Source organism: Pezoporus wallicus, unplaced genomic scaffold (assembly GCF_028554395.1).
Source record: "Pezoporus wallicus isolate ANWC-B61680 ecotype Strahan unplaced genomic scaffold, APGP_CSIRO_Pwel_v1 contig_7506, whole genome shotgun sequence".
Lineage (NCBI taxonomy): Eukaryota > Metazoa > Chordata > Aves > Psittaciformes > Psittacidae > Pezoporus > Pezoporus wallicus.
Window position 1 is genome coordinate 1386101 of NW_026637546.1, and position 14968 is coordinate 1401068.

A 14968-nucleotide genomic window follows, 5' to 3' on the forward strand; every position below is an offset into this window, starting at 1 on the left:
GTTAGATGTATTTGAGGCAGGAAATGTTGTAATTTTTTGCCCAGTGTACAGAGGAAAGGTCTGTGCTTTTAGTCTTTGCAATGGACAATAGGATGTCAACTCCAGTAAAAACTGAATAAGCTCATCTTTGAAAAATGAACATTTACGTAGAGGAGTCTATATTAGCATTATGAATTAATGTCCTATAGCATAACCTTGATACATGATACTGCTTTCTTCCACTGCTAGAGGAGTAAATAAGGTTTACAGTTTCCCATCAGAATTAGAAACATCTTAAGGACACACACAGAGTTTTGAACAAACAAACATGGATTTGTGCATTATTTGCATTTCTTTTTATTAGTTTTGTGCTTATATAAAACATGACAGTTTTATTTAAGCTGAGTCTACATCAAACATTATAGCAGTGTTCCTCCTTTCACACAGTTGTCTCTTCTATGGCCTCCAGCTACATTCTAGCTCATATGATCTACAGCACAACTCACTCCTAGTGAATTACAGAGGCTGTGTGGATGCAGACAGGCTATGATATAGTTGGGTTTAAATGCAACAATCATCAAATCAGAACGTGAGATGCAAATCAGCTGATACTGGTTTGAGTTATACATAGTGACCTGTCAAACCATATACTTGCTTAGATTTGTCCTTTGCTGGAGTGTAGTTGTAAAACACGTTAGGAAACCCTGCACTAACATAAATTTGGCCTAATCTGAACACTCACACTAGCAAAGGCAAATGAACTATCTTTAGGACAGAAGAAAACATAACTTTACAAGCACTAGGAAGTTTCCTCTATTATCTTTAGAGCTGTTTACAATATTTACAATAGATAGTACCCATCCCTAGCCTACTTTAATATTCTTGACTTTGTGGTAGATTTAGAAGATTGTTATTCCTGCAAGTTACATCTCTTCCTTGGAGTGGAGAAGTACCTTTTCTTTTCTGCTCACTCAGATTGCCTTGAATCCAGAAAGTGGTGGGATGGAAGGTAAAGCACCTATGTGCAGAGGCTGCCATGCGAACTAGCCTTTATGACTAGTGTATGAAGAAGTGGAGCTTCCTGTCTTCTTCCTATGCACCTGCTTTAGAGCCGTGTACAATCTACTCCTTATGCTGAATACAAATCCGGAAGACACCAAGACAATAATGCCATAAAAAGCTGGGAGAAATTAGTTTACAGCAAGTCAGGAACACAGGAGTGATTTTTTTCTGGGAAGAAGTAACACATAGGAGATTGGGCTCTTCATACGTCTAAAGGAAACATGTCTAAAGCTGGTGAAGTACGAGCTGGATGAGCAGACAATGAGTTGGACAAAAATTATACAAAAGACCTTTAAGATCATCAAGTCCAACCACTACGTGAGGACTGCCAAGTCCACCAAAACCATCATTAATGATCTGGATGATGGGGCACAGTGCACCCTCATTAAGATTGCTAATGACACAGACCTGTGAGGAGTGGATGATGCACCAGAGTGCCATGCTTGACTTCCAGAGAGCCCGCAACAGGGTATAGAAATGGGATGACAGGAGCCTTGTGAAATTCATCAAGGAAAAGTGCAAAGCCCTGCACCTGGAACATCCTCATGCACCAATTTATCATGGCCATGCAGCTGAAAAAACTTTGCAGAAAAGGACCCAAAAGAACTAGAGGACCATGACCATTTTAGTCCTATGACACTATGACTTCAATCAAGTTGCACATGAGACAGCAATATGCCCTGGCAGCAAAGGCTACTGTTATCCTGGGGTGCACTAGGGAGAGTATTGCCAGCAGGTTGAAGAGCTTCCTTCTCCTCTGCTCAGTGCTGGTGAGACATAGAATCATAGAATGGTTAGGGTTGGAAAGGACCTTAAGATCATCTAGTTCCAAACTCCTGCCATGGGCAGGGACACCTCACACTAACCATGTCATCCAGGGCTCTGTCCAACCTGGCCTTGAACACTGTCAGGGATGGAGCATTTACAACTTCCTTAGGGAACCTATTCCAGTGCCTCACCACCCTTACAGGAAAGAACTTCTTCCTTGTATCCAATCTAAACTTCCCCTGTTTAAGTTTTAACCCATTACCCCTTGTCCTGTCACTACAGTCCCTAATGAAGAGTCCCTCCCCAGCATTCTTGTAAGCCCCCTCAGATACTGGAAGGCTGCTATGAGGTCTCCATGCAGCCTTCTCTTCTCCAGGCTGAACAGCCCCAACTTTCTCAGCCTGTCTTCATATGGGAGGTGCTCCAGTCCCCTGAGCATCCTCGTGGTCCTCCTCTGGACTTGCTCCAACAGTTCCATGTCCTTTTTATGCTGAGGACACCAGAACTGCACACAATACTCCAGGTGAGGTCTCACAAGAGCAGAATAGAGGGACAGGGTCACCTCCTTTGACCTGCTGGTCACGCTCCTCTTGATGCAGCCCAGGATACGGTTGGCTTTCTGGGGTGCAAGCGCACACTGAAGCTGGCTCTTGTTCATTTTCTTATTGACCAACACCCCCAAGTCCTTCTCTGCAGGGCCACTCTGAATCTCTTCTCTGCCCAAGCTGTAGCTGTGCCTGGGATTGCTCCAACTCAGGTGTAGGACCTTGCACTTGGCATGGTTAAACTTCATAAGGTTGGCATCAGCCCACCTCACAAGCATGTCAAGGTCCCTCTGGATGGCATTCCTTCCCTCCAGCGTATCAACCGAACCACACAGCTTGGTGTCATCAACAGACTTGCTGAGGGCGCACTCAATTCCGCTGTCCATGTCAGCGACAAAGATGTTGAAAAAAACCGGTCCCAACACTCATCCCCTGATGATAGTTACTGGTCTCCAGCCAGACATTGAGCCATTGACCATAACTCTTTGCGTGCGGCCATCCAGCCAGTTCTTTATCCACCAAATGGTCCACCTATCAAATTGATGTCTCTCCAATTTAGAGACAAGGATGTCGTGCGGGACAGTGTCGAACGCTTTACACAAGTCCAGGTAGATGACATCAACTGCTCTACCCCTGTCCATCAGTTCTGTAGCCCCATCATAGAAGGCCACCAAATTGGTCAGGCAGGATTTCCCCTTAGTGAAGCCATGCTGGCTGTCACCAAGCACATTGTTATTTTTCGTGTACCTTAGCATGCCTTCCAGGAGAATCTGCTCCAAGATTTTGCCAGGCACAGACATGACTGGGTTCTGGGCGCAAGTCTGGGCCCCCCAATACAAGACAGGCATAGACATATTGAAGAGAGACCCATCAAGGGTAACAAAGCTGCTGAAGAGACTGGTGCATCACTCCAGTGAGGAAAGGCTGAGACAACTGGGACTGTTCAGCCTGGAGAAAGGAAGGCTCAGGGGTGACCTCCTCTATGGGTACAAATATCTGATGGGAGAGCACAAAAAAGATGGAGCCAAGCTCTTTGCAGCGGTGGCCAGTATGAGGAACAGAGGCAATGGGCACAAGCTGAAACAGAGGAAGTTACTGCTGAAATGCTTTTTTTACTATGAGGGTTACTGATCCCTGGCACAGATTGCCCAGAGATGTTGTTGAGTCTACCTCCTTGGAAATCTTCAACAGCTAGGACATGGTCCTAGGAAGCCAGCTCTAAGTGGCTCTGCTTAAGCAGAGGGGTTGGACAAAATGACCTCCAGAGGTCCTCTCCAACCTCAGTCATTCTGTGATTCTGTGAAAGAAATGAGCAGATACTTTGGTCAGTCTGTAATCTACCCCTGTAAAACAGAAATGGAAGACACATGCTTTGGCAATTGGGAAAAAAAGCCACATGTTTGACCCAGCTGAAGAACTAAAAAAAAAATGAATACAAAAATTAATTAGGGTTAAAAAAAGTGTAAAGATATTCCTGAAAGACAACCATTCCAGTATTTCTTGAAGGTAAATAAAAAGGCTCTCAAACAAAACAAGTATGAAGGAACAAGACTAGTCAGCATTACCTTAGTGCCCAGTAAGACCATGGAACAGATTCTCCTGGAAGTTATGTTGATCATTTGGAATATAGGGAGGTGATTAAAGCCAGACAGTGTGGCTTCACCTAGGACAAATTGGGCCTGACTAATCTGGTGGCCTTCTACAATGGAGTGACTGCATCAGTAGACAAGGGAAGAGCAAGATGTCATCTGCTTGGACTTCAGTATGGTCCCCCACAACTTTCTTACATCTAAATTGGAGAAACATGGATTTGATGCATGGATTGTTAGTTGGAAAGGAACTAACTGAATGGATGCATCTAAAGAGTTACAGTAAACAGCTCAATGTCCAAATGGAAACCAGTAACGAGTGGTGTTCCTCAAGGGTTAGTACAAGGAGCAATACAATTTAATATCTTCATTAATGACACAGATAGTGGGACTGAGTGCACCCTCAGCTAGTTTGCAGACAACATCAAGCTGAGTACTGCAGTTGAGATGCTAGAGGGAAGGGATGCCAGAGGGACTGTGACAGGCTGGAGAGGTGGGCCCATGTGAAGTTCAACCAGGCCAAGTGCAAGGTCCTGCACCTGGGTCAGGGCAATTCCCAAGATTGGTACAGGCTCGGTGATGAACGCTTTGAGAGCAGCCCTGAGAAGAAGGACTTGAGGATATTGGTGGGAGAAAAATCGGATGTGAGCCGGCAATGTGTGTTTGCAGCCCAGAAAGCCAACTGTATCCTGGGTTGCAGAAAATGAAGCATGATCAGCAGATTGAGGGAGGTAATTACCCCTCTATTCTGCTCTGTGACACCTCACGTGGAGTACTGCGTTCAGCTCTGCGGCCCCTAGATACAAGACAGATATGGACCTGTTAGGGAAGGTGCAGAGGAGGGCCACAAAAATGATCAGATGGCTGGAACACCTCCTCTATGGAGAAAGGCTGAAAGAGCTGGGATTGTTCAGCCTGGGGAAGAGAAGGCCCCTGGGAGACTTTTAGTAACCTTTCAGTGATGAAAGGAGGATTATAAGAAAGATGGAGAGAGACTTTTTTAGCCTATAGTGACAGGACAAGGAACAATGGTTTTAAACCAGAAGAGGATAGACTGAGACTAGATATAAGGAAAATATTATTTATGATGAGAGTGATGAGGCACTGGAACTGGGTGATGAGAAGCTGTGGCTGCCCTATCCCTGGCAGTGTTGAAAACCAGGCTGGATGGGGCTTTTAGCAACCTGGTCTAGTGGAAGATATCCCTGCCATGGCAGGGGGGTTTGACTATGGGACTGTTGAAGGTCATTTCCAACTCAAGCCTTTCTATCGTATTAAGATGCCAACCTGGTCTTTATATTCCCTTGTCGTGGTTTAAACGCAGTTGGCAAGTCAGCCACGCAGTCTCTCTCTCACCACCTGCACCCCCCACTTCTTGCCCTCCCCCTGCTCCCGGAGGGATGGGGAGGAGAATCAAAAGAATGCAACTCCCATGGGTTGAGATAAGAACAGTCCAGTAACTAAGGTATAACACAAACCACTGCTGCTGCCACCAATAATAATAATGAGAAGGGAAATAACAAGGGAGGAGAATACAACACCTCACTACCCGCCGACCAATAACACCCAGCCCGACCGAGTACCGACCGATACCTAGTCCAACCCCGCAGTGAGCTAGCCCTTCTGGGTAACTCTTACTTACATCCTGGGCATGACGTGCTGTGGTATGGAATACTTCTTTGGCTAGCTTGGGCCAGGTGTCCTGTCTCTGCTTCCTCTTGGCTTTCCCTCCTCCCTGGCAGAGCATGAGACTCACAAAGTCCTTGGTCAAACTAAACATTTGAGCAGTAACTAAAAACATCGGTGTTATCAGTGCTGTTCCCAGGCCAAAAGTCAAGAACACAGCGCTGCACCAGCTATTAAGGAGAAAAAATGACTGCTACTGCTGAACCCAGGACATCATTGCACATGCAACTCCAAGTAATTTTCTCCAAAGGATTTAAAAAATCAGCTTCTCATTTATTTTATGGAAGACTTAAGGAAACTGGCCATTTACTATAAACTTTCTAACATACTGTTATACGTAACATATGAAACATACATCCTACATTTTTATCTTTAACCTTTGATTAGTGTTTAATATTCTTTAACCTTTGATTCGTGTTTAATATTAATATTAGTGTTTAATGTTAGTGATGGTTTTAAACTTAAAGACAAACACAAACCCACTACTATTTCACACATACAGTATGTAAGTAGTCTTTTCCCACAGCAGTGTCAAATTGGAATTTTTTAACCTTTCTTAAAAGCCATAGTGCACTGTGCATTAAAATCCATAGGGTATGCATTTTAGATTAATTCAAATGGTTTGTTATTTGATTGCTTGAAAAAAACTGTCTTGAATATAAATCTGCAAAAACTAACTTGAGTTATCCCCACTTAGACAGATTCCCTGGGTGCAACTCATGAGAGTAAAGCAGGATTCAACTCCTTCATCAAGTGTGCTGTCCTCTCTCTCTTGAATTAGGCTGACTCAGTAAAAACAAGCACAGGATTTTTAATACTATCACTGTCCTGACATCACATATTATAAGGCTATGGCTCAATGTCATACTTGGTAAGAAGCAGCTTTTAAAAGTTGATAAAGTATGAATGTGCTTTTTAGGTATGCAGCAAACACATGGAAAATTACTTTGCTATTAGAAGACTGGTAATTTTATTTAGGTCTTTTCCAACCCTAAATATTTAATGATTCTATGTAAGAAACTGACTATGAAAATTTACTACATCTTTTTAAAAATGCACTGTATCTTTATACTTACTACGTACATTGCACATACAAAGGACTGAGCTTCTCCCTGCTGTTGATTTAATAAATTCCGAGTTTAAAAAGAAAAAAATAATTAAAAGAAATAGCTTGGCCTATATACGAGTCTGGACAATGCTTTTTAAAAGTAATTACCGTTTTATTATATCTATATACCAAGGGTTTTATTAAAATTCAATCAAAAAATGCTGGCCTCAGCTCTATAAGCACTGAACAGAAATCTGCTATCAGGGTACATAGGAAGAGGCCTGTTCTGCCACTGAAACCGTTTTGCACTGTACCTGACCCCACTGCAACAGCCTTTGCCATTTAGGGTAATTTCTCGTGAACCTTCAGAACTGAGACTTCATACAATGTAAAACCCAAGCTCACCTCTTTATTTCAGGCAGAAATAATTTATTGTTATAATTATTGTAAAGTAGAATTGATGGTATTATTTGAGAATTAGGTAGGGGTTTGACTTTTATACTAGGCTTTTAAAAATTTGAAATCATTGCTTTGAAATTAAATCTTAGCTTTAATTTAAAGCTAATTGTTTGCTTTAATATTGGTAATGTCAGTTGTTTGGTTTTTTTTTTAATAAGAATCTATGCATGTAAACTCATCCTTAAGTACACTTGTTAAAACTAGAACAGGAAAAAAAAAAATTTGTTTGGCAACTGGACAATTTCAGGGACAAGGAAATGCAATGAGAGAAGTAAATGCTAAAAATTTGTTTCATAACACTTGTAAAGTGCAGACATTGGTTGTCTGTAGAGACACCTGAGGAGTATGTCTACTGGGAGGGTTTTTAATTGCATGAGTTGCATGACTGAAAACTAACTGATCTGTTAGAGAGCTGCATTGCTGCTCTTGATAGTTTTCTGTTTTGCAATATATGTGTTGAAATGTTTTGGATGTATAGCACTGGTGGCCAGAGTTCCAGGTGGGTACCTAAAGCCCAGCTTTCTTCATCTGAAGTCAAAACAAGTAACTACTATTGTGAGATCAATGTGGAAGATAAAATAGTAAACAACACTACCTAAATAAAAGCAATAAAAATAGAAAATCTCTTCCGTAATGCTGTGTTTATCCTAACACGCTGCTGAGGCAAACTGATTGAAATTCAGGTTTTGTGGTCTCTCAGACATACACTGCTCAGCTGGTGCATGTTAGAGCCCACACTTTCAGCAACGATGACCTGTTTTTTTTCATCAGTTTATGAAATTATTTTTCAACTTTCTTGGTTTCTGGGTAAAATACTCTGACTGGGAAGTACAACCTTTACACACTATCTCAGACTCGACTCAACAAGGATGATTTGCTTGTCCATGTCCCATTCTGGCTTCCAAACACCACAGACACCTAACCATCTTGAAAAGAACCATAAAGGTCTCTTACTGCTGCACATTAGTGGAGGTTTTCTTCCCCTTCCCGTGTTCAGTGCAGGAAGTGATTTGGAAAGACAGTTACAACTTTTAAGTCACTAACTTTCAAGTGATACTTTAGGATTCATTTTGAAGAACATATAAAGTTGGACTGGAATTTAATTTATCACATAATAAAAAAAAATAAATTGTTATTTGACAAGGATGCTCTTTGAGTTTCTGCAAAATTTTCAGCAACTTATCTCTGGGTGATAGTGGTAGGAATGCTGCCTAGCATGAGGGACACTAAACTAACATGGGGGCTCCTTCACTCCTAGGTATGAGATGAACATTGTTGCACATAGAAGTTATCCCATTAAAACAGAAGGAACTACTCTCATACATGCATTAAAAACATATATGCAAGTCTCTGCAGGATTACAAAAGGCAGGAAGCAACAGGCTGGGGCAACAGACACCAGATGGGTGAAAGGAAGAGTAAAGTGATAGGAAGACATGGTTATGTGGGCAGGTTGCGTATGCAGCTTACAAGTCTGAAGGCAGCTGAAGGCCTGATTTTAAAGTTTGACCTGGTTTTAAACAAATGTGATGCTTTTCATGTAACAGCTGTTCCAGAAGCACCTGCAGTTCCAGTGCTCATGATCAATAACTCACACTAATTTTAAATCATGGTGAGACCACTTACACAACATTTTGGATGATAACACTGCTATTTTTCTATAGGACAGTGTTCAGCATAGTTCATGCTTCACCAGATACACCAGGGTACACCTTAAATAGCTTGCAGGGAGGCAGCTGATGTACTGATGAAGCAATACAGAGCCTAATGTTCTGGTGGTCCTCATAAAATCAGAATATAGCTTTGCCAAGTCACTGGTGAGAGAAAGAGTGAGGAAGAGCTTGCATGCAAATCTGTAGTGAATGGAGAGTAATTATATAGGATTAGTAGCAATATACAGTAATAACTCCTGTAAATGCCTTGCCAGGAACATCAAACTTTCCATAAAAGCTGAATTTTTAACAAGTAAACTCAGGAACTCTGAAGAAAGAGGAGCAAAATTTTACAGCTGTAAATAACCCTTTTGTGCATAGGCAAGAAAGTTAACACTGACCTATTACTTTATTTTGAAAATTACTTCCAAAAAAAAAAAACCCCAAACCACCACATTAAAAACTTTGCCCATGAAGATGTATCACTCCACGGTCAGTAGAGCAAACTGCACCTAAGTCATGTAAACATGACCCCGTCCTTTTGAAGAAAGGGCAACATAATGTTCTCTTTGCGAATATATGTAATTTCTACCATACAATGCAGAACATAGTATTTTTACTTGCAAAATAAATATGCAGACTGTTAAACTGAAATCGTATTCAGAACATGATGAATAACATATTTGAACATTTTATTTAGTACAAGAAGTACTGAGAATTTCACTATTGAGTCAAAAGAAATCTAAAAAATTATAACTTTGGCTTAATTTCAAATCTTTTTACTAGAAAAACTTTTGTAAGCCCTTGTGAAATGAAGCCAGATTAATTGTTATGATTCCACTACTTTGTAAGGCTCTAGTCATGCAGATGAACAGTGACCATCACCACAGCTGGGAAAAGCTGCCAAAAGACTAACCCTAAAAATAGGAAGAAAGAAAATAACCCAACCCTGTAAATAACAGACAGTTATGCTCTTTATTCAAGCAAGTGTTCAAATGATCAGGAGTTGTGGCAGGATCCTGTAGTGAACTGCTCATCTGATGGCTTCTCAATATGACGTTTTACTCTAGTGAATATACTACCATATATTTGTAATTAATTCCCAAAGGACATAGAAAGGTACAGTGATGCGCATTCTGCCATGGGAAAGGCACATCAGAGCTAATTTTATCCTCTGTAACTGCAAACCCCATGCCTTCCAATAAATTGCTGAGGAGGTGGAGTTTCTTTGCATACTTTTCTCTCTGGCACAGAGACTTATCCTCAGTTTAAATTACCATTATGCTATTTGTTCTTCTATGTGTCAGCAAACTCAGTTACCTTGTACTTACAGCAACACCCTGGAAACACAGTTTTTGCCTCAGATGACAAGACTTGAAAAGGAGGCCTGTGTTTTCCTTTAATCTAACAATATGAAAATAATTGTCTTGTTTTTTGTTGTTTTTTTTTTTACCGCCAGCCACCACAGAACACAGACCGGCTGAGTAGTCAGCACTCCCCTGGGAAAGGCACCAAAGCCCAGCAAAGAGCAAGCTCAGTAGCAGGAATATGGTGCTCCAACCGCTGAACTCGAATTTATCTGGTTTTGGGAGGGAAGAGGAGAGGTAAATTTATTTTCCATCATCAGGAGGGTATTTTCTTTCCATAGGTGAAAGGGGGGGGGGGGGGAGAGAAAAAAAACAAATCAGGCATGTACGCCACTGCAGTATCGATGCGCTACATAAACCACTCATTTCCTAGGAGCGCTAATTCAGGCACCAGGTCGTTTTGACTGTTCGTGCGGAGCAGGAGCCCCAACCCTCCGCTCGCCTCCAGGCGCCTCGGGGGTTTCTCGGAGAGAGCAGACAGGGAAAAAACCTGCTGGGGTGAGACTGGCCGTTTCCTCCCTTCCAGAGGACGTGAACCCAGAGCTGGCCCCGTCTCTGTACACTTCGTGAGCGTAAACTGTACTGCAGAAGCGCACCCGAGAGTGGCACCTCTGCGGACGGTTGCGGACCGGCGGGACGCCCCAAGGGTCGCCGCTTGCGGCGCCAGGAGCCGTCGGGCGGAGCCGCTGTGCCCGCTCCAGGTGCCCGTCCTCCCGGCTATCGGGAGCAGGTGTCCCGGAGAGGAGCCGACACTCCTGCAGCCCGCTTGCCTGCCTTGGCCAGATCTCAGGATGAGGCTGGCGAGGGGTAGTTGCGAGGTAGGAGGAAAGCGTCTTCCTTACCTGCTGATTTTCAGGGCGAACGCCCTCCTGTCCGCGGCGGGTAAAGTCGCCATGCGGGAGAGCAGCCGCGGGTGCCGGCTGCCGACGAGGACGGACGCCGGCTGCACGCACGAAGGGCGGCTTTATTTCATCTTATTTTCGTTTACTGCATGCTCCGGGCTAACCCCCCGACAGTCTGCTGACAGTTCTGGCTGACAGCTCTGGCTGACAGCTTCCGCATTTCACCTTCCTCACTGAAATCGCTCAGAGTGGGAGGAGGGATCTGCCCTTCTGCACAGCTGGCGTCTCAGCCCTGCCACTGCCTGGCCCGCCGGGCCCCGGTACCCGCGCCTTGCCCCGGTGGCCCCTGCAGGCTGCCTGCCGCGGAGCGCCCTGGCACAGGGCAGGAACTTCCCCCCCCCCAGGCTTAACACAGGCGACCCCGAACCGCCGGTAGGTATTTTGAAGAGAAGCAGCAGGTAAGGCAAGCATTTCAGCAAGCTCAGTGAGGAAGGAGGAGGAAAAGAGCCTTGTACCTGTGAACGTGCGCAGCGGCGGAAATCCTTGCACATCGCCCCAACCCTTTTCCTTTTGGAAAGCTCGCTGCGGCTGTCACACCCTCCACCATTCCCGCCCGGGCCGAGGGCAGCTCTGGAGAGCCAAGCCGGGAAGCAGTGGGCGAGACTGGGCCCCAGACAGGCCCCACACCGCCCTCGGGCAGCGCCGATCCAGTCCGGTCTTCCCCTTAGGCAAGCGCAGCCCCCGGGCAGGGTAAGGCAGGGGCAGGGCAGACCGGCACTCACCGCGCTGCAGGCAGAGGAAATAGCCCGGGTCCTTTTTTGGCCCTCTGGCATACAGGTGGAGTTGTTCGGGCAGGTAGAGGCAACAAGGTGTCAGGCATAAATAAACGCCAGCTCCTCACCTGGGGTGGTATTTTGCCAATACACATGTGCACCCAGGATACAGGTTTCTCTTACCCCAAAACCATTTGGAATGTGTAAGGAAAACTCACACGTACCAACACTAGGTACCAGCTCAGGTTAACACTAAGCAGGCCCAACTGCAGGTGTCTTCACCTGCACTTACAGCTCAACCTTTCAAAAAGGCCTTTTTCATTAAGGGTTCTGTGGTTTGTGCTACAAAGTGATGCTTCCTGGCTGGTAGTTCTCTCTCAGCCTTGGTGTGGATTTCCCTGCTTCTGCAGTTAAGCAAGGCTCAGACTTCATGTGAAAGGGGAAGAGACAGAAGCCAGATGTGGCTTCTGCTGGTGAATTCTGGGGTAGCAGAGGCAACTCAGTTTAGCTTGTCCTGTTTTCATTCTTGTCTCTTAGTTCCATTTCATTCTATCTCCTGTATGAAAGAAAGGAAATGGGAGGAAAAAATGCTCTGAAGCTCTCCACTAGTACAGTAGGTACTGCCACATGGAATTGCTTTCCAGTAGCTTAACTTTGCATTGTAGATAACCTGTCACTGGAAGAGCTGCTCATCCATGGCAGGAAGTCTGCTCTCCTCTGTTTCTCAGAATACTGTTTTTGAGAAACATAACCATCCCTTTCGTTGTTTGATTTCCAAAGCTTCCATGAGGTGCTGTGCCTCTGTTCGTAGCAACTTACAAGCTATGGAGGAGAATCGCAAGCAATAAAAAATCAAAGCAGGAAGCTCCATTAACCATTCTGTACAGTAAGACAATGGTTTGGGTGTTAGACAGGTTTCACACATGTCTTTCTGTTCATGGCAGGTCTAATGAAAGGAACTGGACATTCTTCCTTTGCTGAAGTCTCTGGTTACTTGGGTTTGGGGTGTTAGTTTGTTTAAGAGATGAAGAACTGCTCAGTACCTCATTTTTCACTGAAGCTACAAAAAGGTCCAGGCTTCATCTTAACAGCTCATGTGGCATCAAGTAGGACCTTCCTTGATTGCCAAACCTGGCCACACAAATCAAGCTATCAGCAATGTAAATCCCAACTTAAACACACATACCCATTTATCAATGACACAATTATTTATTTCATAGTTTCATACATTCTTTATACATTCTTTGTCCATACAAGCATGGACAAAGGAATAACTCAAAAAATATTCTGTCACATGCAGGAAAGAAAATGCCTGAGGAGACACACAGAAGTAAGGTTTCCAAAACTGCTAGTATATTCATCAGGTCCAGACCAAACAGATCATTTTAAGTTTTCATCTTTTTTGATGAACTGAATTATCAGCAGTCTACTTCAGCACATGAACAGAAAAATTCATCAAATATTCCTTTTCATCTATAGTGTCAGCAACTCTATTGTCTTTTTGGGGGGAAATTAAGGAAAAAACCAACAAAAGAGTTTACATGGTTTTAACTCGCTGGAATACTACCAGACAAGATACACTGCTCTAGCTTGTTGCTAAATACTAGTGTTTGAATTCCTGCAACAAACCCATTATATACAAGGTCATGAAATCTAATCATGCCTTTAGAACAAGATCTTTCCAGTCACGAGATTAAAAACAATGATATCAGACCAGGTGCCAGTGAAGGCAGCACAAAATCAGAAGTGAAGAAAATGTAATTCAGAGCAGACCAAGGTTTTCCAAACCGAGCTTGCTTGGATGGCAGCAGCTGTTGGTGGGTCTTGTATAAAATACAGCAGAAAGCATATTTATATTCACCATTTCCTCCTCTCCATCCTCCTGTTGCACACAAAAACGCATCCCAAACAGTGGTCCTAATTGTTAACTTTAGCCCTAGAATCAGTCATAAAGCCGCACTACCCTCTAATTCCTCTTGGGCTTCAAACGTTCTCACCGTGCTTCTGTCTTCTTCCTGCCACCTAAGTGGGAGGTGGTGGGTCCATCTTTGGTTGCTGTGACTGGGCAGGCTGAGGAGGTGCTGAGCTGTGCTAGGGACAACACAGGCTGGGTATGAACACATTGGCAGAACAGCTGCTGCTGCGTACGGTTTTAAAGGTGTTTACGAGCAGGGGTTTGTGAAATGCTGGAGGAGACAATAATCAGTATGTCTACATGCCACTTACCATGGGATTTTTTTTCTGTTAAGGCACACGTTCCCAATATTTCCCAATCACTTCTTCACTGGCAGTGGTATCCCTGCAAAGAATGCTATTGCATGACAGAGTATTACAGCATCATGCCCATCATTAAACACAACTTTGTACCCCAGGACAACAAAGCCTTATCGAAGCTGTAGGTGTCACCTGCTTCTTTGTAGAGGATGTACCTCATGCTTGACCAGCAACTGAGGTAAGTTCACAGGAGTTTTCTTAGTATCTCTTATAATGGTAAATTTGCCTCCTTGGCAAAACACACCAGCAGTATATAACTGTTATCTACGTCATAATAATATGTGGAGGTTCACACCAACAAAGAACTGTGATGAACTCAGTACAAGCCAGCAAACACACAATGCCTGTTAATGTTTGCTCATATTCCACCTTCCTACAACATTGCTGGCTACAGGAGTACCATGTAACAAGTGCAACTAGACAATCTTTCCTTAAAGGAAGCTGACATGCCACCGAGTCCAGTACTCTTGCTGACATAGATCTTGGCTGTATCCAATAAAATCCAAGTGATTTATTCAAGACTGTTTTAAACAAAAAATGTTACATAAAATTTAGAAGGCTAAATCTCATGAAAATTAAGTGTAATTTTCCATTCCTCCTTCTGATATATTAAATATGGCAACAAAATGCTGAACCTTCCTTACAAAAAAATAAATCTAAAAAGTCACTCCTAGGTTTAAGTTTCATTTCTGTGTTGGTGAAACAGGAGAAGAGGAACTTAAGATCACTTTGCAGCCTCTGCTTTTTGTCATAACAGTTGACTAAAGGAAAGAAAAAAAAAAAACAAAACTATGCTATGTGAAAGCATATCTTCTTTTCCCGTTTGTCTGTGCAAATTATTCTGGAGAAACAAAGATGTTACTGGTCAGATCATCCCCAGAGTTTCTCAAACAGAAATGTTTCTTTGCTCACCTTCACAGTAATC

The 14968-nt window shown here is 43.4% G+C and overlaps 1 protein-coding gene across 2 annotated transcripts in view; it reads right to left on the reverse strand.

The window, feature by feature from the left end:
- DOCK8 (dedicator of cytokinesis 8) overlaps window positions 1–11614 on the reverse strand; it is a 99552-nt gene extending 87938 nt beyond the window's left edge. The window contains exon 1 of one of the 2 annotated variants that reach the window (XM_057406098.1): window positions 11512–11614. In XM_057406098.1, the coding sequence (XP_057262081.1) occupies window positions 11512–11603 (92 nt within the window). In that variant the 5' untranslated portion in view covers window positions 11604–11614. Of the gene's footprint in view, window positions 1–10996; window positions 11191–11511 lie in introns of those variants that run through there. The other variant, XM_057406097.1, reaches the window with a different exon arrangement.
- Between the last annotated feature and the right edge of the window lie 3354 nt (window positions 11615–14968).